The 23,556-nt window shown below is 41.3% G+C and overlaps 1 protein-coding gene and 1 long non-coding RNA gene across 2 annotated transcripts in view; one reads left to right on the forward strand and one right to left on the reverse strand.

The window, feature by feature from the left end:
* Window positions 1-1,960: 1,960 nt before the first annotated feature.
* On the reverse strand, window positions 1,961-14,021 carry LOC134426650 (uncharacterized). Its single transcript, XR_010030017.1, has 3 exons — window positions 13,994-14,021; window positions 7,742-7,859; window positions 1,961-2,601 (listed from the first exon to the last, which is right to left on the reverse strand). It is a non-coding gene; the product is annotated as an uncharacterized LOC134426650 (long non-coding RNA).
* The window catches only part of BAIAP2L1 (BAR/IMD domain containing adaptor protein 2 like 1), a 33,102-nt gene continuing 15,052 nt past the window's right edge, over window positions 5,507-23,556 (forward strand). The window contains exons 1-3 of the mRNA XM_063171849.1: window positions 5,507-5,664; window positions 13,751-13,826; window positions 16,507-16,593. Coding sequence (XP_063027919.1) covers window positions 5,614-5,664; window positions 13,751-13,826; window positions 16,507-16,593 — 214 coding nt within the window. The 5' untranslated portion in view covers window positions 5,507-5,613. The remainder of the gene's footprint in view (window positions 5,665-13,750; window positions 13,827-16,506; window positions 16,594-23,556) is intronic.

The raw sequence follows: 23,556 nt of genomic DNA on the forward strand, positions 1-23,556 counted from the left end.
TGTTTTCTGCATGACTCACCTCATAAACCCCTGGCACCTAAATGGATTAGTAGTTTATAACAGGAGTTTCATCAGGATGTTGGCTCACTACTAGGGCTGGCTTCCAAAATAAAGTTACAAATCCCAAGGCATATTTAGATTTCAATAGCATGAACATACTAACTGCACTTACACTCTTGAGAAAAAATTCCAAGGCTGTGTCTGAGCAATATAAAGGCTGTTTCATTCACTTACCACTAATATCTATCTTGTTTCATCATAAACCTCTTGAAAAAAGCCTTATGCCTACAGATAATGTGCATTTCTCTCCCTCCATGGTGCATAGCTCGCTTGCCATCTAGTGGGCACAGCACGAGAATTAAGGCACAGCCACTCTCAGCAGGAAATGAGCAGTCACAAAATGTGTGAGAGTAACAGCTTTGAATTAAATATTTCAGCTAGCAGCAGAAAATTATCATCATAGCTAGCAGGCCGGCCTATTAGATTCCCTTGAATGCTAAATTTTGTCCAAGTCCTAGGCAACCTCGTGGAAGAAAGCTTTTAAAAAACACTTTCTTCCATACCATATGTTCTTTTTAGTCTCAAAAAAAAATAAACCACAGTGATGAAATCAGATTATAGTTCATCTTCTAATACTGCCAAGATAATTTGCAACATGAGACTATTGAGACACAAAACAGAGGCATCCAAAGCCTTCATCTTCAAGACAAAAACATAATCTAATTTTTAGCTTGGAGAAAGAAGAGTTAATAAAAAGCATCTTGCACTTCCTTGATTCAACCCCCCAAAGTACAGTCAATTAATTACGTGTTTAAATTAAGCATTTGATTAAGTGTCCTCCTTGACCAGAGAGCTCAGCATCCTATTGACCTGTGAGTCTGAGTTACAGCTCATTTGCTTTGAAACCAGCCCAGGACAATGAACAGCAGGGAACAAAATGATTTTGTGCTTGCTTGCATCAATTTAAAAATGGAGTCAATCCTTTAAATGATGCAGAGCTGAATCAGACTGAAAGGGTCAGTAACCACTTCAAAGTTTTGTATAATTCTTTCAAAGACACTTGGTGTAAGTTTCGGTGTGCTCTTGCATTGTCAGTTTCAAGGCGATTAAAATACCTGAAAAATTCCTTATAAGAGTCAACAGAGGGCAAAAAATACCCATCAATCAGAAAAGAGAACTTGTAGAGTCCCTCTAATTTCCTCTTCAAAAAATTATATTCTGACTCTCAATGTAGTTTGAAATCATCAAATAATATGCTGTGTACAATTTTTTTCCCTAATCAAGTTAAACATCTGCTAATGACCACGGGGAATGAAATAGGCCACAGCTGGCTGGATCATGCACATGTGATTACTGCTTAGCCACAATTTGTGTAATTAGTTACAGTGCTACTAAGCTACTTAAAACACATGTTAAAGATCTGATGATGAGCTGATATTAATAGGTCTTCAGAGCAAGCTTAAATCCTTCCCAAAGAATGTTTGGATATGTCTCTGACACCTTTGACATGCAAACAGGACACATGCAGAAAATGACTGTACATCAAAATATTACTGCTTTTAAAGAAACACGTGTGTTTACTCAAGGGAATATTTCTGAGCATGTACATTTTCAAAAGATGCATCAACAACACCCTTTTCTCATTAGAGTCTGTTATATAGGGCTGGCAACACACGGGGAAATTTTTATTGTGGCTATTCACGTTCCAAAGCTTAAACCCTACAAGGGAGAGCTGCCTTCTGGAGGGAATAAATACAAGCCCTTATTTTGAGTGAGTCCCTCGACAGCAGTTTTGCTAAATCTGTGTGATTCTGCCTTTGGCACACATGGAATGAGCTGCTGGGCTGGGGCCCAGAGAGGCACTTCCAGCAAGAGCTGCAGAAAGGCAGGTTCAGGTGCTGGCAGCCTCAGCCCCAGGCCAGCCCATGCTGGAGCACCTTACCCACTGCAAGGGGGACACCAGGGCAGCTGAAATCCAAGCCAGCCCTTACAAACAGCCAGTGTCATGGGTAACTGTTGGGATTATACAGCTATAATATATATATATAATTATAATTAATAATATGTATAAATTATAAGTATTATATAATTACAGTTCTTCAAACATTTCAGTTTTACATCAGGGAAGTGTAAAGTGAGGCAGAATGGCAGGTAATGAGGAAGGAGTTTTGTTTTCTCAATAGGAACATTACAGCCAGAGCTCTCCTTACAAGGCAGAGGATCCTGATGAGCACAGGCAGCTCAGCTGGAAGGTGAAACAGACCAACACAAATGTTAAACACTGTCTCTATAACACTATGGAGGATTGTCATATTTATTTGTTAAGTTACAGGCTCTTTCAAACAAAACTTTCAGTTCTGTTCCTCAACTTTTCCTTCAAAATTTAACTGGATGAAGCCCTGAGCAAGCTAATGCTGAATTTAGCCCTTCTCTGATGGGGACTGGACCAGCTAAGGTACTAATCTGGTAAGTTCCCTGAACTACTCTTGAGGTGCAATTTTTGCTTGAGACAAATTACAAATGTATTAATACCACAGGATGGGTTCACCACCAAAGAAAAAATATTTCTTTCTTCATCTCTTCTGGCCAACAAATCCGTATCTGTTAAAAGTAAACATCAAAAACAGGTAATCAGATTAATTTTAATTCCAATCAGTTCAGAGAGTAGATGTGATTGGTGATCAGAACCAGACTCCTGCTCTGAACCCTTCTCCAGAGCAAAGATACCAACTGCTCTTCAGTGTCCCTAAGAAACAATACCAACATGCAAAACCTGAGAAGTCAAACACACAAAAAGTGTAACTGGTGAACAGATAAACCAGGAAAGGCTACATAAAACAATACATCTCACAATAGTATGTTTATTGCAAATGCCTACAGGAGTATGTAGACAATGGAGCATGAAGAAGTATTCATTAAAGTTTCAGCTCTGCAAGCTATTAAACATTCTGTCCTGATCACACCACAGTGTTACTAGCAGACTGCTGCACTCATGTTTAAATGTAAGAGCATCCTTAAGCAACTTGTAAAAATGAAACCTCATTCAACCATTCCAAATTCCTCTTGTTTGCACACATCGGGGTTGACTCCAGCTAACACTAATCTTTACACAATGTAAGATAAAAATCCCCTATTAAGAGAACAAAGCCTTTGCATTTGAATTACAAGCTCCAGCAGAATCTTTTCCTAGTGAATTTGAAAATTTATGATAAATAGAAAAGGCCTGGATACTCAAAGAACTGGGTTTGGCTGTCAAGTTTCAAGTTTTGCAGTCACAGAGTAAAGTTAAATATCTGAACTATTTATGGTTATTTTTATTTTAATCTGGAGATAGATGAAATAATAGATGTAATCATTACCCCAAATTAAGGATTCTGGCCTGTTAGCTTCATTTCCCACTTAGGTATTCCTTGAAGACTGTTTTTTCTAAGTTTCTTTTCTCCATAGCTTTACAAGTGGTATAATACCATATTATTTATTTTCATCTTTATTTTCCTTTTTTTTAAATAATGAACAGCTCTAAAAACACACACAAAAAGATTACCTAAAACCCTAAAAAAATGTATGCACAGAAAGACTACACAAACAAATACCAAAGAGCATACCAAAGACCAAAGGTCATACACAGAAGTAGGAAATTCAGTAGAACTTTAAAATATTTACATCTGCTTACAAGGTAAAAAGAAAGACCTTTACAAATGTATATTTTGAAATGCTGAGAATTCCCACAATGTGTTAAGTGTAACAACTTAAAAACTTCTACCTAAATAAATTATCCATATTGTTTCTGTCTGATATGCATACTCCATTTACACTCACACTGTAATCTACTGTGACTGAAGTGAGCAAGCCAGCTGGAAACAAACACCCTGAATCCTGGGTGAGCTCCCAGAGCTGCACAGCGCTCAGAGGAAAGAGAAACGCTGTGCCCCTAACAGGAATAAAACACTCCCAGCTCCTTTAGCAGGAATCAGGGAAGGAAAAGTCCATTTCTGCATCTCCCTTTGGGTACCTGCTCCCTGAAATTTGAACACCAGCCTATTAGGGAGCAATATGCTTTTCAGGCACTGGCATATGGTTAACACAAAAGTTGGTAGCACCCAGTCTGTTTCCAGAGTTGTAACAAACTCTGCAGACAAAAGACATGGGCATAAACAGTGTGACTCTTCCTGCCATGCTCAGGCAAGCAGCCACATCACATTTGACAGGGCTGTTTGTACAAGCAAACAGGGCTTAGAGGGAACATGAGTTGTAGACTTGGGCCCAAACCAATCCATTATGGCCATAGGATAACATTATAAATTAAACTGAAAAGCAATTAACACCATACATACCAGAAGTATGTAGAGACCTCAGCTGGGAGTATGAAGTCTCCTGAAACCCCCTTTCTGCCCAGCATTTTGGCTACATTCTGGAGAACACCTTACCACCTCAGATAGTAAATTGTAATTCTAAAGGCACCTCCACTTGCTCAAAAACATTTTTGCAGCTCTCAAAACTCCATAACAGCTTCCTTCCTCACCAGAGTCCAATATCTAGGATTCTGATCCAAGTCCAGTTTTTTATTGCTGTGATAAAGTGAGGGAAACAGAGGTAAAGACAGCGACCAAGAGAAGGGCAGCCAGCGTGTGAGGAGGGCAATTACACCTCGCACACTCGATACCCAGCACCATAACCTACTTACGAAGGTTATGAAATTCCCACAAAGCCCTTCAAGATAGCGCCTGTATTATTTTATCAGAAAGATATTCCAACTGGCATACCTTAATCTCACAATCTGGACAATTTATGGTCCACAAATATTTACAGCTTCCCGCAGCCTTCCTCACCACCCCTCTCCATGAAGGACTTGTAAGTCAGTTGACAGAAGAGACATGACTGAGGGCAGTGTGTTATTTGGTGTGTATTTAAAACAAATAGAAAACTTCAGCGTGGAGCAGGAAGCTCGGGCAGTGCACTAGACCAGGACTTGGGGAAAAAATATTTGTGTCCATTCCTGAGGAATGGGGGTCTCAGGAATGGGGGTCTCCCCTCTCTTCTCTCCCTCAAGAGGGCTGCTGTGGAAGGAAGCAGGGGGATCACCCCTCACCGCACTACCATCACCGGGGCTACGCTAATTCATCCTGACTAATTAATTCCTACAGAACCCTCACTGAATTGCTGGGAGGAAAAGTTTACCTCCGGCTTCTCGGGGCACTTGGAGCAGAGCTGCCTCCTCAGAGGGTTTCCTTCCACACGGCCCGGGCCGGGCTTTGGCAGCGGGGCAGGGGCTCCCAGGAGGGGAGGATGATGAGGATGGGGATGGGGATGGAGGCGGCGCTCGGCGCGGGCGGTGGCGGCTCAGGTAGGGGCGGTCCGAGCGCTCCGCCCCGCCCGGCCGAGCCGAGCCGAGCCGAGCCGTGCCCGCCGAGCCGAGTGCGGCGATGCGAGCCCGGCCCGGCCCTCCCCGCCCGCCGAGCCAGTCCTGCCGCGTCGGGAGCGGCGGCGCAGGGCCCGCCCCGGCGGCGCTGCCCGGCTGGTTCCGCAAGTTTCTGACACTTGGTGCCCGGAACGCGAGGCTGCGCTGCGCTGGGGCCGGGGCGCTCCGCAGGACTGAGCTCTCCCGCCGGCACCATGTCCCGGGACCCCGAGGAGGTGAACAGGCTGACGGAGAACACGTACAAAGTGAGTGCGGGCCACCTTTGCCCCGGGGGCCGCGGGAGGCGCGGGGCAGCCGCGGCTCCTCACGCGGAAACGCAGCGAACTTTTATCTTTTTTTCCTCTTTACTTTCTTTTTTTCTTTTTCTTTTTTTTTTTTTTTTTTTTTTTCTTCTCTTTACTTTTTTTCTTCTTTTCTTGTCTGGTTTCCCCCCCCTTTCTCGTTCTTTTCCCCGCTCCCGGGTTATCCCGTCCGGCCGCTCCCCCTGCCCGCAGCCCCCGGGCGGGCACGGCCGCGGCACCCCCGGGACAAGGCGGCTTCCAGACCGGTTCCTGCCTCTCCAGCAGGCTCGGTTCAGCAGCCAGCCCTAAATCCCTCCGTGTGTTTTGGGGACAAGGTGGTTTGGCGATCCTGGTGGTTGTGGTCCTCTGCTTGAACCGTTTCTCCATACGGGCCAGCGCCTAAAAATGGCTTAACGCTGAATTAAGTTGCTTGCCAGCGTCCCGAGCTGATAATCAGATTTATGATGGTGCGCCCTAGCACTGCCTCAAAGTGCCGACTGCTGTGGGGAGTTCAGTTCATGTTGGGAAGTTTTAAATTTTCCAAAATGCCTTGTTATTTGTACAATTAAAAATATTTTGTTTATGGGCACCAGACATTTGTTCTGAATTCTTTCTCCCTATAAACACACTCTTTCCAAAACGCAGCAATTCTAATTGGGACAAACTCCCTTGAGAATCGTACTTTTGGTTGGGTAGTGAAGTAACCCATAGTTGCATCTGTAGTCCTCACTCTGTACAGTGTGTTGTACCAGAGAAAGCACTCAAATTTGCATGATTGAATGCATTTGCAAATTTAACTTACAGCTGCACTGCACTTGTAGCTTTGAGCCCTAAGGAAAGCTTTCTGCTGGATTGTTCTATTTCATTATTTACTAAATTTTTCTGGTTTATTATCAAATGTTTTCCTATTTCTGAAGATGTTGTCATCAGTATTTAAAGGTTTCCAAAAACATTTACTAGGAGAAAATTTTACTTTTGTTGTTCTTCAACACACATTTAAATCAACTATACCCCTCCCTTTAAGTAGTCCAGTTATATTGGGATCATGTTGTATTTGCTGTTTACTTTCTTTGGACTTCGATATCAAATTCATGCAAAACTACTGAAAAAAATGAGGTTGTCTGGGTATAAATTTTGTCCTCTAGAACCAGAGCAGATAATCTAAATAGTCTGGTGCTTTTTGGTATCAGTTACGTTTGTGGCAAGGCCATAAGCAAACATAAATTCCCCTCTCAGAAGAGCACCCTGTAAATACTGGCTCACAGAGGAGAAGCCTGGGAAGTTGACTGTTCAGGGCTGTGCCAACAAAGGAATGCTCTACTCTGTCTATTGACTTCCAGAATGCAGTCAAAACAGTTTTACAGAGGAGAGGGGAGAAGATCTCCTGTGTGTTTTAATGGATATAATTTAAAATAGTCTTTAAAGGAATGAGAGACCTCTAAACAGCAAAACCTTCCCTGTTATTCAGTACTTATTTCCTGGGAAAGTTTGCTATTTAGTTTTGTTTTCTCAACTAATTCAAAGGGGTCTTTAAGATCGAAATAACCAGGAAAACCACAAAGGAATACAAAGTTAATGTTGACATTGTGATGAAATGTCTCCTCTGTAGGTATTTTGAGAGGTCTGGCACGTTGCATCACATAGCTCGTACTCACAGGCCTGGAAACCCTCCTGCCCTGCCCTCATTAAAAATTGAAACTTTATCCAGATAAGGTATAAAGGCTGCTTCAGATAGAGGATGGATTCAGGGTCCACTTTAAAGCACTTATTTCTCCATCGAAGTTGAAATCTTGAAAACAGTTGGTCACCCTTTAGGGGCAGGGAGCAGGAGCCTGTGTGTTCAGCACTGGCTGGGACTGTAATCACAGCTCCCCCATGTAAAACAAATGAACACCTCTTTGTGCTGTGCTCCAGCCTGAGTGGAGAGTGTGCTCTCCTTTGTTCAGCACTTCTGCCCCTGCCTGTGCCATCCCAGCAGGGCCCTGCCTGAAACACCGTGCTGGGATGGTAAAACCCAGAGCCCTGCTTGGGCTTCTCCTACCTGTAAGAAAGGCTTGGTCTGGGGAAAAACCAGTTCAGTGCAGTGCAGCGATGCCATCTGTGCTGCAGGACCAAATACAGGCTTTAGACTTCTCAAAAAAAATCAAGTTTTGGGTGACCTGGAAAAATAATAGAAAATTAAATTTAATACCTTGCTGGCCTGCTATTTTTGGGGGGGTGGGGGAGCGTTGTGTGATATTTTTTCCTTCTTTCTTACAGTGCTAATCCACTGGATTTATTAAATACCTAGTAACCTGTGTTATACAAAGCTTCAAAATATATTGACAGAAGTCATCAGGTGGCTGAGTAATGCCGTTTTATTTTTATCTTGTTCTTCCTTTCTTCTGGCAACAACACCACAAAGTGAATACCTCAATGTTTTCCAGCTAACCTGACTAAATAAACAGCATAATTCACAAATGTGTGTGCACACACCAAAACCAGGGCTGACATTTACCCTTTATGTAAGATCTGGAGAATCACTCTAATGCATGATAGGAATGGCACGTGCACAATGAAGCCCAAGGGTGTGGGAGCCTATGACTAAAGAGGGCCAGAGCCTCCTCCTGCCAAGGAGCTGCTGAGAGCTTCCCTGGTATGACACTGCCCTGCCCTGGCAGCTCCCCGTGGGGACGGGGGACACTGTGGGAGCCCCTGACACTCAGATGCTCACCCCAACAGTGTGGTTGTGTGTGGCTGTGTCCCTGCAGCCTGCACAGGTTTTGTGCTGGAGGTGGGGAAAGCTGTTTGGCATCCGGCTGTGACACACAGAGTGCAGGGGAAAGGGGACAGGGCAGGAAAGTGCAGAGGTGCAGACCTGTCCTTCTGCCTGGATGGGCCAAGGGCTGGGCAGGCAGCTCACGGTGTTCCTGTGGGGTGGGTGAGGTTTCCAGAGATCTTGATAATGGCATTATTTTTGCTGCTTATCTTGGATCTAAGATATATCTCTCCGTATTCAAGTGAATCGTACCCAGAAAGTTTGATTATCAACCAAAGCGCAATTTAAAAAAACCCAAAACACCTCCTTCGCCCAAAAAAACCACTTTGTGCTCCCCAGAGGCGTTGAGATTTTGGTAGGCTATATTGTTTTATCACAGAAATAGATCTGATAAATTCAGTTTAAAGTCCTAAATTCCATGTTTCTGTATTTTAAAAAGACTCACAGTTATATTAAGCTACTGGATTTATGTATCAAACTTCAAATTCACCAATGGTCCCAGCACAAGCTGCAGTCAGGCTGTTGCTTTGCATCCCTGCATTATAAATCTGACTTGGGGGAAGAGGAGCCTTTGGGAGTTTATATAAAATCCAGTTCTTCCTCAGTATAAATGATCTCTTCTTCCCTTATTTAGAGTTATGCCTACTTGAGGTCTATCCTTGGGCATGTGTTCATAACCTGGAAAGGTTTGTATTTGAAACACCCTGATGGATGATCTATTAACGTTTCTCTTAAACAAGAAATGTTCCACCAAGACGACTAATACTTAGTCATAAGAATTAGTCTTTTTGAATAAACACTGGCATCTTGATTTAGTCTTTTCCATTCTGTTAAACCTGTTCTAAAATATTAAACTAACATACATATGGGATATCTTAGCATGAGATGTGCCGAGGGCTCAACTGTGCCCTTCTGAAAACTGCATTATGAATTTCAGGAGCTAAAGGAGGAGATGAAATGTATAAATGCTTCAAGGGCAGTAGAGCACAGTGTTATTTCCCTTTTGTACACCTTTTGAATCTTCTCAAGGAGGGGAGGGGTCTCAGACATAGTGTGGCAACACTAGGGACTTCTTAAAAAATTAACTCTTTTTCAATTTGAGAAATAACAATTTAAACCAAATCACCTGTAGCTATACAGAGCTTAGCTATGAATAGCTATAGTGATGGTAATAGGAGCGAGGGTAGACATCAAGATCTACTTTTCTCTGGTACTTTTCTAATTTCAGAATTCTACCCAAATACTTTGTAATTCACTCTTGCAAGAGTGCCTGCAGGATGTAAACTTGCAACTGCAGGGAGCCTATGCATTGTTTAGTTGTGTTCATACCTGCTGAGCTATTGTTCAGTGAGGTGTGTCTTTAAGTAAAAAGCAAAGCTGAGCATTTACAGGAAGGCACTTTTACAATGGCTGTCATTTGGTTTGAAGATTAGCCTTGTTTATGTGACGATCAGGAACTGCGGAAGGTTTAATACCCACACACAACAAGTGGAAATTCAGGGCTTCTTCCTCTTCAGCCAGCTCCCTGCTACCAGGCTGGATAACTCACACTGGTTTTATGCGGTGGAAGGAACACAGCAACTCTTACAACAGATTCTCTGAGGATTTAATGACTCAAACCACCAGAATAGGTTTCTCTTATGCTTTTTTCCCTTGGAAGGTCGCTTGTGCCAGCTCTGAAGGTCTCTGCATAAAAGATGTTTCCAGTTGCCTGTTTTGTAAATGTTTCCCTTTATTTCCATTCATCCTAAATAATAGAAAGCTGTAGGATCTGATCATGTGCCTCCTCTTCTCGTTAATTATTCTGTTCATGAGAGGTAGTGTGTCACTGGAATATAGGACACACGATTGACAATTAGGAGGCCCTGTTTGTGCCTCACTCTATGGGCAAATGATGTGTTGTGAACCACTTTATCCCTCTCAAGCTCTCTCTCACTTTGTGATGTTTATTTGGATTAAGACAAAGGTTTTATTTGCATGTCCTTGTACACCAAGGCAGATAAAAATACTGCTATTTTCTGAGACTTTTGACAATTTTAAGTTCATTGTTCTCCTGATGAGAAATTTTTCTCTGTTCCTCTGTCCTCCTTTTTGAGAAGTTTTGAGATCTGACTTTATTGTGTGACTTGAAATTTTGCACTGATGTTCAGTCCCACTCATTTTTGTGACCTTTTCTTTGGACTAAAAGAGAAGCTATAAAACTGTAAGACAAGGTAACAAAAAGTAGCTGTACAAATTGATTGGAGTTGGACAAGTTGGACTTGTCCCCTATGACTTCTGAAGTTGAATAAAACACTACAGTAATTTTAATTTATCTGAAATGTCTTGGTAATATCAAATCTATGCCTCATTCTGAAGAGGGAGTTGCCTGTGACAGTTTTGGTAAAGTGCTGTGGATATTTCTCCTGGACTTCAAAGACAGCCAGTGGTTACCTGTGGCTAACTGTATTGAAGGACCACTAGAAGCATGGCCAGGTTTTTTGTTTGCCTTGGGAATCTAGTCTTCACTAGAAAGGAAAAAGATCACACATTATGCCACATTATGCTTTTTTCCTAATGCATGAAAGGGAAATAATCTGAGAATTATTTCATCAGGTCATCTTGGAGACGTGGCAGGGGGGTCAGGGAGAGTTTAGTTTTTCTATTAAACACCAACCCTTGATTGAGATGAGCCTTGCCCAGTGCTGGGAGGATCAGCTGATCCCCATAAACCAAACTGGGAAACCAAGACTCCAAAGGGGAATTTCCATGCCGAGGTTTTTGCCGTTTCTGGGGCGTTCACATCCAGGGGCTGGCTCTGCTGACAATCAACCTCCGTGGCCTGAAACCCTTCCAGAGCCTGCCTGGGCTGCAGGAGGAGAGATCCACGAGCTGTGCTCCTTCCAGCAGCTGCAGGCACTGCCTGTGAGCTGTTTCCTCACCTTTCCCAGTGGTTTTTTGTGCACCTTGAGCAGGTGTGATGTCCTGGAGCTCTCCCTCTGTGTTCCACTGGACCTGCTGTGTCTGTAGTATGGTCTGTGTGTGCTGCACACAAACACCTGCTCTGGGGCAACAGGTCCAGTGACAAACAAGAGCTGCTGCAGAGAGAGGAGCTGTTAAGGGTAATTTTATTGGGGTTTGTTCACTTCCTCCTGAATGAAAACAACTGACACAAGTGCAATCACTGGTTTGAAATCTGAATTAGAAGATGTCAGGGAAACTGGAATCTTTACCCCTGAATGCTTAAGACAGTCATTCCAAAAATCAGTACTTCAAGGCCAATAATTATCACATTATTCTTAGAATTTTGGGGAAGGTGGCAATAAGGGGTTTTACTCTATAATGTTTTGTTTTGAGGAATAGGGTTAGTATAGGCAGAATCTTTCAAGATTATTTTCAGTATAGAGTGGCAATTCAAGGTGGCATTGAGATTCTTACTTGCCATGGACACACCCCATCATGATACGTCTTTTTTTCCCAATATCCTTAAACATACAGGACTCTTTATCCTGAAACAATCCCCTAATTCATATTTTTTTATTTTTTTCCTTGTGATTCACTGACTCCATGTAAGTCAACAGACACCGTCTTTAGTACACAGCTGGGAAGAAATAGCAAAAAGTTGGAATAGGAAGAAACAACTTTCTCCTTGGAACAAGTGTCTCACAGTCAGAGTGCCTCAGCAAGGAGGAGAGCAGCAGCCACAGCAGCAACACTGACAGCAAATTCCAGAGCTGGGGCAGGAGGAGGGATGTTCCCAGACACCAGAGCCTGAATATCCATCCTGTTCGGTTGTTAGAATAGCCCTTGGCATTGTTGGCTCCACCTGAAACAGCTTTCCCAAATGATTTCTGGATGTGGTTTGTGAGTTAACACAAATCAAGGGCCTGGGGACAATAGCTGGTTTGTTTGCAGTGATTGCATTTGGGTGGGTGAGAGTTTAATGGGACAGACCAGAAAACAATCCCAGTTGCATTTAATTTGTACACAAAGGCAGTGAGGCCAGGTATTGTTCTGTGGCTGCTTTTGATGTAATTTATGCTATACTAGTATTGGAATCTAATAGTTTAATATATATTTTTAAATATCTGTATTTTCACTCTATATGACTGTTAAAGTGTTATTGGACTTATTCCTTCACTTTTTATGTTCAGCAGAATCCAGGTATAGTGCTGTCTTTGAGAAATAATAGAATTCTGTCTGCATGGCTTTGCCTGAAAACAGACAAATGTGACAGTATTGCTGTTCTCTTTGGGTCCACCTGTGTACTAAACATAAATATTTTCATTCTGTTAGTAGTACAACAGACAAAAGCTTGATAGTATTTCACTTGTCTCGAGTCTTGTATTTCCTGTAAACAGAAAGCATCTGTTTTGAATTCCTTGAACCTGACAGTTCTGCTGTGTGAACAGCAGTGAGTGGTGTCGTAAAAGTATTGCCATAAAAATAGTAAGAATAACTGAATGGTGTCTACAGGAATCTCATTATCTTCTTTTCATGGCACTATAATTTCATAGAGTAATGTCAGAGCCATAGATTTGTTAGGAAGATTCTGGGGAAAGGAGGTCCAGAATCTGCAGGTTGTAGAATTTGCTGGGAATGAGAGCAGTCCTGCCTGGAGCTGCTGGATTTCAGATTCTGGTTGTTTCAGCCAGTAATTGTATTTGACAGTGAAAGCAGCTGCAGTGGATTTTTTTCCCTCCTTCTATTTAAATAAGGTCATCATTTTCATTTTCTTTCTGAAAAAAAACCCCATGGCTTTGCACAAATTTCAAACAAACAAAAAACACAGCAAAAAATCCCCAAATGGCCAATTTCCCTAAATGCATCTGTAACACAGAAACCACAAAGAATATGAACCAGAAATCTGGTGAAATTTTTCTTCTTTTCTTTTCTAGCATTTTTTTAAAGTATAGAACTCAAATCTTGAACCACTGTCAGAAAGTTGTCTGAATTTATAAAACAATTAGTGGATAAAGGTTTTTCTCTCATTCCAACATTACCTACCATGAAAGATGACCTTGCACAAGCTTTGATCACACACTTGATATCCTTTTCTATTATAAAGAGCCAGACTCCTTGTTACCCCCTGTTGCATTAGTTTATCTTTTTTTCCCTCCCATTTGTTGATATTAAATGCTGAGTTTTTTCTCCCTTCCATCCTTTGTTTACCTGTGTCTCTCAAATCCTCCAATTTTCATCCATCCATGGCCTTCACAGTTGTGAACTAGCCCTGAGTGACACTGAGGTTAATACTGTCACCCACTGTGGAATTGCCTTGGTTATAACACAAATTTTGTTTTCTTTCGCTAGAATGTTATGGAACAGTTCAATCCCGGGCTGAGGAATTTAATAAATCTGGGGAAGAATTATGAAAAAGCTGTTAATGGTAAGTTTTCCAGGTGCTGCATTTAGAAAGAATGTTTAATTCCCATTGAAATGTACATATTGGATATGAGGGTTGTGTATGTAGGCTTAATTCCTAAGGTGAACTTTGGATGTGTTTAATTAAGTGGGAAAAAAACCCAACAAGCACAAATAAACAAATATATGCACCTTCTCTCCAGCCTTTTGGGGTTTTTCCACTGTCCTGGAGAAGTTGCATCACAAACACTTAAGCACAGAGCTCCTGCAAAATAAACTGAAAGTGGGTTTGAGTAACTCACATTGGAATAATCATTTTAAAAAACCAAAGTTATGTAAATTAGGTGTTATTTTTTTTCTCTGAAAATACCTTCCAGAGATATTTCACATTCTTAGATCTGTTCCTGCTCACCTACACACATCACTACTTAAGTAACCCTGAGAACAGAACAATGGGAATTAGTTCAAGTTGCAGGAGTGGATTGATTTGTTGTTGTTGTCCATACTGATCCTGATGCTATCTTTTTCACTGAGTCAAAATCAGAATGAATTTGAATTTGAATCTAAGGACCAGTCTCTCCAACATTTTAGAATATAATTGACTTCACAGAAACAATCCAAGTAGGGCTTTCCAGGACTGGGCTCCAGACTGCCAGAGCCTGCACTGTGGGACCTGTCAGAGCCTGCTCCATTTCCCCATGCAGACCTGTCAAACTGCTTGATACCATATTAAAACCATGTAAAATCTCTCTAATTTTGCCTCACTCAAGCCTGTGGCACATCAGTCCTCTGAGAAATGGGATCCTGCAGAAGTAGTGCTTAGCCAGACATTGAAATCTCTCTTCATGCAAATTTTAGACCTGGCTTGAGAAAAAGATAAAACCAAAGCCTGCTGGAGATGAAAATAGGGAAATGTTGACTTAATTGTGTCAGTGCTTAACATGATGGATTAACATGTGGTTACCTAGTACCTGACCTTAGGAATTACAGGTAGTACCAGAAGGAATAACAAGTGTTTTCATATTCATTTGAAATATCTCTATACCAGTTTCTGCTTTTCACACACCTTGCTGTTGATATGTTACATTTGGGCTCTTGTTACATCTGCCTTCAAGCCTAGCTGATAAGGCATATCTAGCATGAATGCTTAATTTCAAATGAATATTTACAGTGTTGCAACAACTGTTGCAAAGTCATCTTTGGACTCCCATAAATTGGTAATCTTTTCACCATCAGCTCTGAGTGGTGTAAATAGATCTGTAACAAGGAGTAAATACTCTGTTGCTAATCAAACACTTTGCAGCTTACCAAAAAAGTTGGAGTATGCTGACAAAGTACATAAAACTTACAAGAACTCCAGATATGTTTATAATGTATTTTTCTACACTTTGAGGACAAAAGGTCAAAAAACCTTTCCTTTCTGTAGAAATAATTTATATTCCATAGTGGTGAAGGGACTAGCAAGCAGGGCTCTTGATTTAGCTTGGGTAGCACAGGGAACATCACACATTTCCTTCCTTTGTAAGGGCTTGTATTAGGAGAAAAGAGTGACTTGGGGCTGTCTTGAAAAAACACAGATAGGAAGAGTTGGACTGGCATCAAATCCTCTTGAGCAGGTGGCACACTGCTCCACCAGCAGCACCAGGATAATTCTTCTGCTCAGAAAGTTTGAACACAGAGCACCTGTGAGACAGAGCTTAGACAGAAATCACCCTTTCTAATGCAACAGCCTCAAAGAGAATCTGTGTTTGATTTGGAAAATTTTCAGGCTTCTCGGTGAATATACTGTTATGCAACCAAAGATGTCACCTTGCTAGTAAAAGCTATAAAATACAGACCTGTAATTGGCAATCATATTCCTCTCAGGAAAAAAAGCATTCAGAAGTCAACAGCGAGGCTCTGCTTGACTTTCACTTTAGGTCAAGAATGTACTACTACAAGAAAAATGTGACAAATAACTTCAATAGGTTATTTTTCACATTAAAGCTTGCCAGTTTGTCCTTGTTCCTTATTTTCTTTGTGGTGTGCAGATCAGTTCTAGGCACTGAAGAGGCACAGCAGCCTCTGTGGCTCTGTTCCCTGTGTGAGATGTTTCTCCCACTGGCCTCCCTGCAGCTCCAATCCCCACATTTCTGTGTTCATTCCAGTGAAACTGGCTGTGCTGTTTAAATCAGCCCTGACCAGGAAATGATTAACTGGGAATCACTGAAACCTCATGGTGTGTACTATTGGTTCCTGCTTTAGAGGGACAGGATGATTTGTTTCTGAGGGGCTCCTGGGACAGCTGCAGGTCCCTGCTGTTGTGGCCAGTTGCCATTTCCCTGCTCTGGCTCAGCACTTATAGAAGTTTGGGATTGCAGTTTGGGTTTTTCCAAGAGTTTTCTCTGTACCAAGGAACTTTGCTGTGTCCTGACCAGTGGCTTATGGCTAAGGCTGGATGCCTGTGGGTATGCAGGGAGGCTGGAGCTAAACAACAGGCTGAAATTTCATTAATGTATTCTGGAGTTCTGTCTTTGTTTCCTGGTGTCACACATCAGCAGGGAGCTTTGGTAACCTTCTCTGACAGAAGGAGCTCCTTGTAGCCATGTACCCCTCTCTTACTCTGTGCTCTGGATGACACGATTTCATAGGCTCATACATTAATAAAAATTGAAGATATTTTGATTTTTTTTTTTAACAGTTAGGTTTTTTTCACTCACCCCCAGGTATGGTAGTGGCTGGAAGAGCATATTATGATAGCCTTGCAAAGATTGGGGATATATCAGCAGATTCTCCAGTTTCTAAAGAATTAGGTAAGTGAAAACTCCTTTTTTACATTACTCCAAAGTATAACCTTTAGTTTTGCTTTCCTGCTGGCAGCTCACAGAACAAATGTGAAGTAGATAAGGATCAGTTAAAGTATGTTCTACTTTTATGTAACACGGGTGGAAGGGATTAGATGCCTTTAAGGCATATTATTTCTCAAGACTCTTACAATGTTTTGACAAATTTAGCTCTTTTTTCCCTCCTTTGGTGAATATATCTTCATATGCATTCAAAATCATGTATTTTTATGCTCATATAATTCTAAAGTAAGTACCAAAAAACATATATCTTGATTTTTAGTGCAGAGGTGAATGTTGAAATACTTTTGCAACAGAATATTGGTGTGAGAAGTCCTCATGTACAACAGCAGTTCTACACTAAAACAATTTTCTGGTTGAGTGTCATTGTGAAGGGTTCAGTTTTACTTCACTACTTTTGATCAAGTGTATCACTAGAAGTTCTCAGGTGCATTTATATTTATTTTCTACTTGAGCTTTTTAAAGAGAAACTGTAGACTCAAAGACAGATTCATTTTACATTAATATAAATCCACTTTAAGTTCTATACTCTCTGAAAATAATTTCTGAATATTTGAAAGATCAGCAGCAGCACTTGACCTTGACAACTTCACTTCTGTAGGCTGAGCAGCATAATTGCCACACTGGGCAAGAGAGTACAAAGTATTTGTGATATTTCTGACAAAAGGTTCTCATGTCACTGCAAAGCGAAGAACAGGGACCTGTACTGCAAAGAATAAACATTTGTTTAATGCCTTAATTTGCTGTTTGACAAAAATAACTCGATGATGTGTCTTGCCTCTGAATTTTGATTTTGGGCAATGTAGGATGTAACTTGCATCTCCTCCTGTAACTCACCGTAATTTGTTAATTCACCTGATTACCATGGATGGCTTAAATTTTTTTCATATCTCTGGAGAAGTAGAATTGAGGGGGCAAACCCCTGCTGAAGAGTGGGCCCTGGTTTCTGTGTGGCTGCTGCATTTTCGTGGTTTGCTCTGACAGCACTGGTGGGTGAGTGCTGAGGGCTGGGAGTGGTGGAACAGCAAACAGGGCAGAGCAAACAGTCCCGACAGCAGCTCCTCTGTTTGCTCTGCAGGCTGTTTACAGAAAGCAGAGCTGCTGCTGTCACACTATGGAACAGTTAAAAGAAATGGCTGTGCAGAGTCTTATGAAATAGCAGAAAAGGCACAATTACAGTTTTTGCAATCAAGCAGTTGGTCAGATGCATGGAAGTGACTGATCTATAATTTGTCACTGTGGGACATTGTCTGCTTATTTGGAAATATTATCATTGGGTAATCTTCTGCTGACTTCTGAAAATAGCTGGTTTGCCCTATTATTTGGGACAACACAGAATTATGATTGAGAATGTATTTTTGTTTAGCTATAGATTCCATCCTGCAATTACAAATCTTTTTCAAAATTTGTAATACCATATTGAGAAAACATGGCCTTCTTCCCTCCTTTCTGTTCACCTGCTGCTTTAACTGTTACTACAGAAAAATCTATTCTTCTGAAGGCAAACAGCAACCCTGGATTTCTTCCAACACACTTTCTGATGGAATACTTAATATAGAGATAAGGAAACTCAATGAATGCTGGAAAAGGCAGGATAATGTGGTTAGAAGTCTGTGACAGATCATTTGCATTTTCAAGAAAAAGTCTTACAAGTTCTGAAGCTGGGTTACAATATTGGACTATTTACCAAAGAAATATGATACACCCAGGTGTCTCTAAAAGTATCTGCTTGAGAAGAAAAGTATTTACTGTACACTTTGGTGTTTTAATTATTAAAACATCATTGCAGTGCAGGCTGAGCAGTATGGGGTGTGTAAGGACAGATCAAACTTTGCCCATTCTAACTCCAGGGGAGCTGCTGCAGCCCCCGGTGCAAATCTCATCCAGGAATTCCTTTGGACCTGCCAAAACACAAGTGGTTGACCACTAGCAGCTGTGTCATGCATAATACTTCTGTTATCTCTGCCAAATTAGAGGTGGTTTCACAGTTCAAACCCAAACCTGCTGGGTGACCTAGAGTGCATTCACTGCCAATGTGATGTAAAGATTGGTATCAAACCACAGCCAATCCTTCCTCCCCACAAGGAAACACAGATCATGGGCTTCTGACATGAGACAGTAAAAGGGACGCCAGCCCCACATCAGGGGACAAGCAGAAATGGAATTGAAATAAAGGAGATTTTTTTGAAGTAGAGGGTGGAAAGCAGAGAGGCTGGAGAAGTCATGGGGAGAAAAATCAAGTAAAAATGCTAGAAATCCTTTCTTCTGTTGAATGAGATTGGAACAGAAGAGGGAAATGAGATTGAAAAGGAAATCTGGATATTCCAGCTGATTCAGAGCTTTTGTACTAAGTATCTCTGTCTTTCAAGTCTGGTTGAAGCTCTCTGCATTATTTTAATACAGAATAATTTAAATTGAGGAAGTCGAAGAATGTGCTGCAGTCATAACACAATCCTTATGAATAAGGGATGAGTTGATTGAGTCAACATTTTTTCTAATTTTGTATTTCCCTAAATTTCTGAGCTTGTAGTCCCTCAGACTTGGCAATGAGCATTAAAAGAACAGAATCTGAATTTATGTGCTTCAAGCTATTCTGCAATGTGGAATTTGCATACCTCTTTTCCTAGGCACCTTTTGGAAATCCCTCTAGGAACAAAAGATAGAAAACAAGAAATTACATGTTTAAAAATGTTAACATTTCATACTATTCAAATTTCAGCATATCACACCAGCACAAAATGCTGTGTTTCAATAATGCAATAAAATAAATAAACCAATTTCACACAGACACTTCACCATGTTGTTAAAATAGTAACTTTCACATGTTGCTGATTGTTTTTGTCTTGCCCAAAACACAAAGACTTGTCAGGCTTTGTCATGTCAATTTTTAGTGCTTATAATGTAAATAAAATCTCCTCTAGTAACACGGGCTGTCCCTGTAGGCTTCACTTGCACAAGGAATTGGGAGGTTATTTCCTGCTTGCCTGTGGAATTCTGCTTCTCCTATCTTCCCAACTATCTCCTCCAGCACCTGACAGTCATTGTAGCTACATCTCATTTTATAGTGCGGGTGTAAAGTCCCACTCAGTTTGTTGTGTAGCAACGGTATCTACAGCAGTCACCCACAATTACATTATGGATCTGCACCCAGAGCTTGTTGCTCAAGAATTAAGGAGTGTAAACTATTAATTGCTTGTCCAAATAGAAGAAGAAAGAAAAATATTGCATTGCATGGTTTTGATCAATGGAACTAAATAGCAGAAGATCAGTATGTTAATAGAAAAATCAGAGGAAACAAAAGTCTCTCCTAATCCAACCAAGACTGATAATTTATATAAAGATTACTCTGGTTTATAGCCTTGTTTTTATAGTTGCATTGTGTTAAAACTTAATTGGAAACAGGTATGCAGGAGCTTATGCTCATCTGCAGTCTAAAATGTAAGAATTTGGGAAAAATTTTTGGTTCCCTTCAGAAGAATTCTTTTGGTTAAAAACCACTACAAATGATCTAGAGAAGCAAGTATTGAAGTCAAAGATTGCTCTTTGTTGTAGCAGTCACAAGATAGAGAGAGGAGGGGAGAAAACCCCAAAACTGCTCATGGTGCACAGAGGAAATGGAATTCTTTCCTGACAGAGGATGAGCCCTGAACTTGATATTCCTCTCAAGCACAAAAGAACAGACTGTTCTTCAGGTTAAAAGATAGGATTTGAACACATTCATAAAACACTTTTGCCTGTCAACTGGTGTAAAAGTCTCCATAACTTTGTCCACAACTGTCAAGCTTGTGTCACTCTCACTAGTGAGAAAATCAAGCAGAAAATAGAAAATCCCATGGTTTAGGATGAATGATGCTAGCTCAGCTTCCATTAAAATAAAAAGGGGAGGGAGGAGAGTTGCTGGCTTACTTTAACACATATACATTGACCCTGTCAGCTGGAATCCTATTTCACTTGGAAAGATGACACCGGGCACTCTTCCCTTCTCCGGCTCATTTCAGCTGGAGGAGAGATCTGCCATCCCTGCCATCCTGCCCACCTCAGTGCATCCATGGCATCCCTGCATCCCAGTGTGCTGCCTCTGGGATGGATCGTGCTGGGCAGAAAGGAGAGGGAAGTGTGCCAGCAGCTGCAGAACCTTTAGCACCTCATCTGGTGGAAACTTCTGGGAAACCAGCTGAGAGGCTGCAGTTTAAGTAGTTAGAAGCAGGCCAGCTTTTCCTATGGAGCATTAATAAAAGAGTATTCTGCTATATTTATAATGGAATTTCATATGAAGAAGCCACTCCATTCCTGTGCTATAAAAGGAAACTACACAGAGAGCTGTCATGAAAGGGAAATACAAAGTATTTGTGGGGTTTGACAGGAATAGGGTTTTGTATCTTCCAGTTATACAGTAACATTCCAGGCTTGTGCAATACAAACCTCCAGTCTTCTAAAAGAAAGGAGATGAGCCAGTCTTGGGTGTAAGTTCTGTAATAATTCCCTGCTGGAATATAAACCAAGAAATGAGGCATTCAAGAAGCACAGTGAATGAGAGGTGGGTTTGTTACGGAACATAAAGAATGTGTCTAGAAACAGATACTGCAGTTTGTTCTTACAGAACTACCCAAAAAAAGTTTGTTCTGTATACAATTACATTGTAAATTTTGTTATGAAGACTTCCAGATACACATTTTCAGGTTCTAGAAATGGGTGATGGGAGGAGGCAGAATATGAAAATACACAAGGCCTTTGGTAAAGATTGCAGTAGCACCAGAGAAAAGAAAGAAGACAGATATTCCTAAGATTTCGGTGATCTTTCCCCAGCTATTTTTTCATGTTAAATTAGATAATAGGTTACATTTTTCAGTCAGTTTTAATATTTTATTCCCCACCTGCCCCAGCCTTACTGCACCCTACAAACCAAAGCTGCTTTTCCTGGTTTTAGTGAGTGTAAGCTGGGGTGTAACAGCCCTGCAGCCCTGCCCTGTCAGGTGGCTGTGTGGGGCTGTGTGGTGGTGCTGGCACCAGGACTGGTGTGTGGGCAGCTGCAGCTGGGAGAGCACCTGCCCGTGTGCCCTGACTGGGCTTCAGCTCAGAAACCCCTGATGGTGCTCATGAGCACACACCCTCAGGGAAAATCCATATTCAAAACACCTGCAATGAGTGAGGCTTGGTATCTTCCTGCTGTGCCTCAAAGGCCTGAGGAAGTAGTGAAGGGATTCCTTAAAGAATGTTTTCTCACTGTGCTGGGGCAGGTAAATTCCAGGTGAGCCTCAGTCACATCTCTCAAGCTGCAGTGCAGCCCTGGGCAGGATGCCCTGGAGCTCACCTGTGTGTCCATGCTGTGTTTGCTGGGCTGTGGCCAGGTGTGGCTGGCCCAGAGTGACTCCAGGTGTGTTCTCCCCCAGCCTGAACCCCCAAACCCAGCTCCATCACCAGGGGCTCCTTTGGGGCAGGAGGTTGTTCTCTCTCACATCTCTAAGCTCAGGATGCTGAGCACTCCCTGCCTTTCCTCACCACCAGCCCTAGGTGAAATAAGCCTGTGTTGAGAAAAATGTACTTCAGTGCTCTCTCTGTGAGAGGAAAAATGGAAAGAAAATGAGGAAAATAACGTCATATTGGTAGCTAGCTTGTAAATCCTGTAGTGAAAGGATATATTTAGTCTGTACAGTCAGCTCTTCCTGCTGAATTATTTCTCAACAAAAAAAATAATCCAGTATCCATTGTAGATGTCACTAACAGTCCCACGGGGCAGGGCAGGGAACCAAACCAATTGTCTTGGACTTCTGAGTAAGAGAATTTTATCAAAACTTTTGACTCAATTTAGATATGGGGTTTTTTGTTTGGTTTTTTTTTTTTTGGTCACTGCTAAGACTGTGAAACTCAGTAGCAGTTCCAAGATGCTGTAACGAAAGTTGCAGTGATTCCTTGTGGTTCATTGCATTTCATGTAACATTTATAATGATGACTTAAATATTTACCCTCTCTGGTACTGGAAACACATAAAAACTTCAGTTTTTGCTGGTTAGCATGATTTGTTTGTTCCATCCCTGCTGTAAAACAGGGATTATCTCTCTTGTATGATCTTCCTTAACTAATCTGCCTCAAACCAGCAGGGTTTCATCCAGGCAAGTTCAGGCTTGTGGCTCTATTGTAACTTATTTTCTTTTCACCTGCCTTGTGTGAAGATTACCAGTCCCTGCACACCACTGCAGCTCAGGTATGAAAAGCTGAGGTGCACAGAGCCTCCAAGGCCCTATGAAACATGAGTCCCTGACATACACACTTTAATTGGTTTAAATGTTTGGGTAAAAAAAAAAAAAACCAAAAATGCCTGCAGCAGACTTCATATATATTAGTAATGGAGTAACAGGTGGAAAAACAAGTTTGTAATTTTTCATGCATTATTTACATGGCATATACTTTTCCTTTTTTATAACATTAAAATTTAGTTTCTATGCTTACCGATCATCTGAGACAAGCTGAATATTTCATGTTGATTATCATCTGTTCAATGATACAATATGTTTTAAAAAATTCTAATCTCTGAAATTTTTTTGACTAAGAGATCAAAACATCTTGTGAGAAATGGGGGAACTAGACTGCAGACTGAACTTTGCTGAATCTGCAGTAAAGTCACATTCCTCTTTAGAATACAATGTGAGTTAATGTTTTTGTTCCATTTCAAACAGGAAAATAGGAGCATCACCCCCAGAACAAACTCTGAGTAACTGGAAATGAAAATGGTCTTGTTAATCTCATAAATTCTCACTCTTGTCTAGCCTTATGTGGGAACAAGTCAAGGATTAGCAGTTCACTGCCCACTTTATAGCATGGTATGAACTGTGTAGTTCTTTCTAAAGTCACCTGTGTCCAGCTGAAAGAATTTGGCATTAATTTTAGTCAAAAGCAAGTTGATCTTCAGGTTTA

The sequence above is a fragment of the Melospiza melodia genome, chromosome 18, assembly GCF_035770615.1.
Source record: "Melospiza melodia melodia isolate bMelMel2 chromosome 18, bMelMel2.pri, whole genome shotgun sequence".
In the NCBI taxonomy this organism is placed as follows: domain Eukaryota; kingdom Metazoa; phylum Chordata; class Aves; order Passeriformes; family Passerellidae; genus Melospiza; species Melospiza melodia.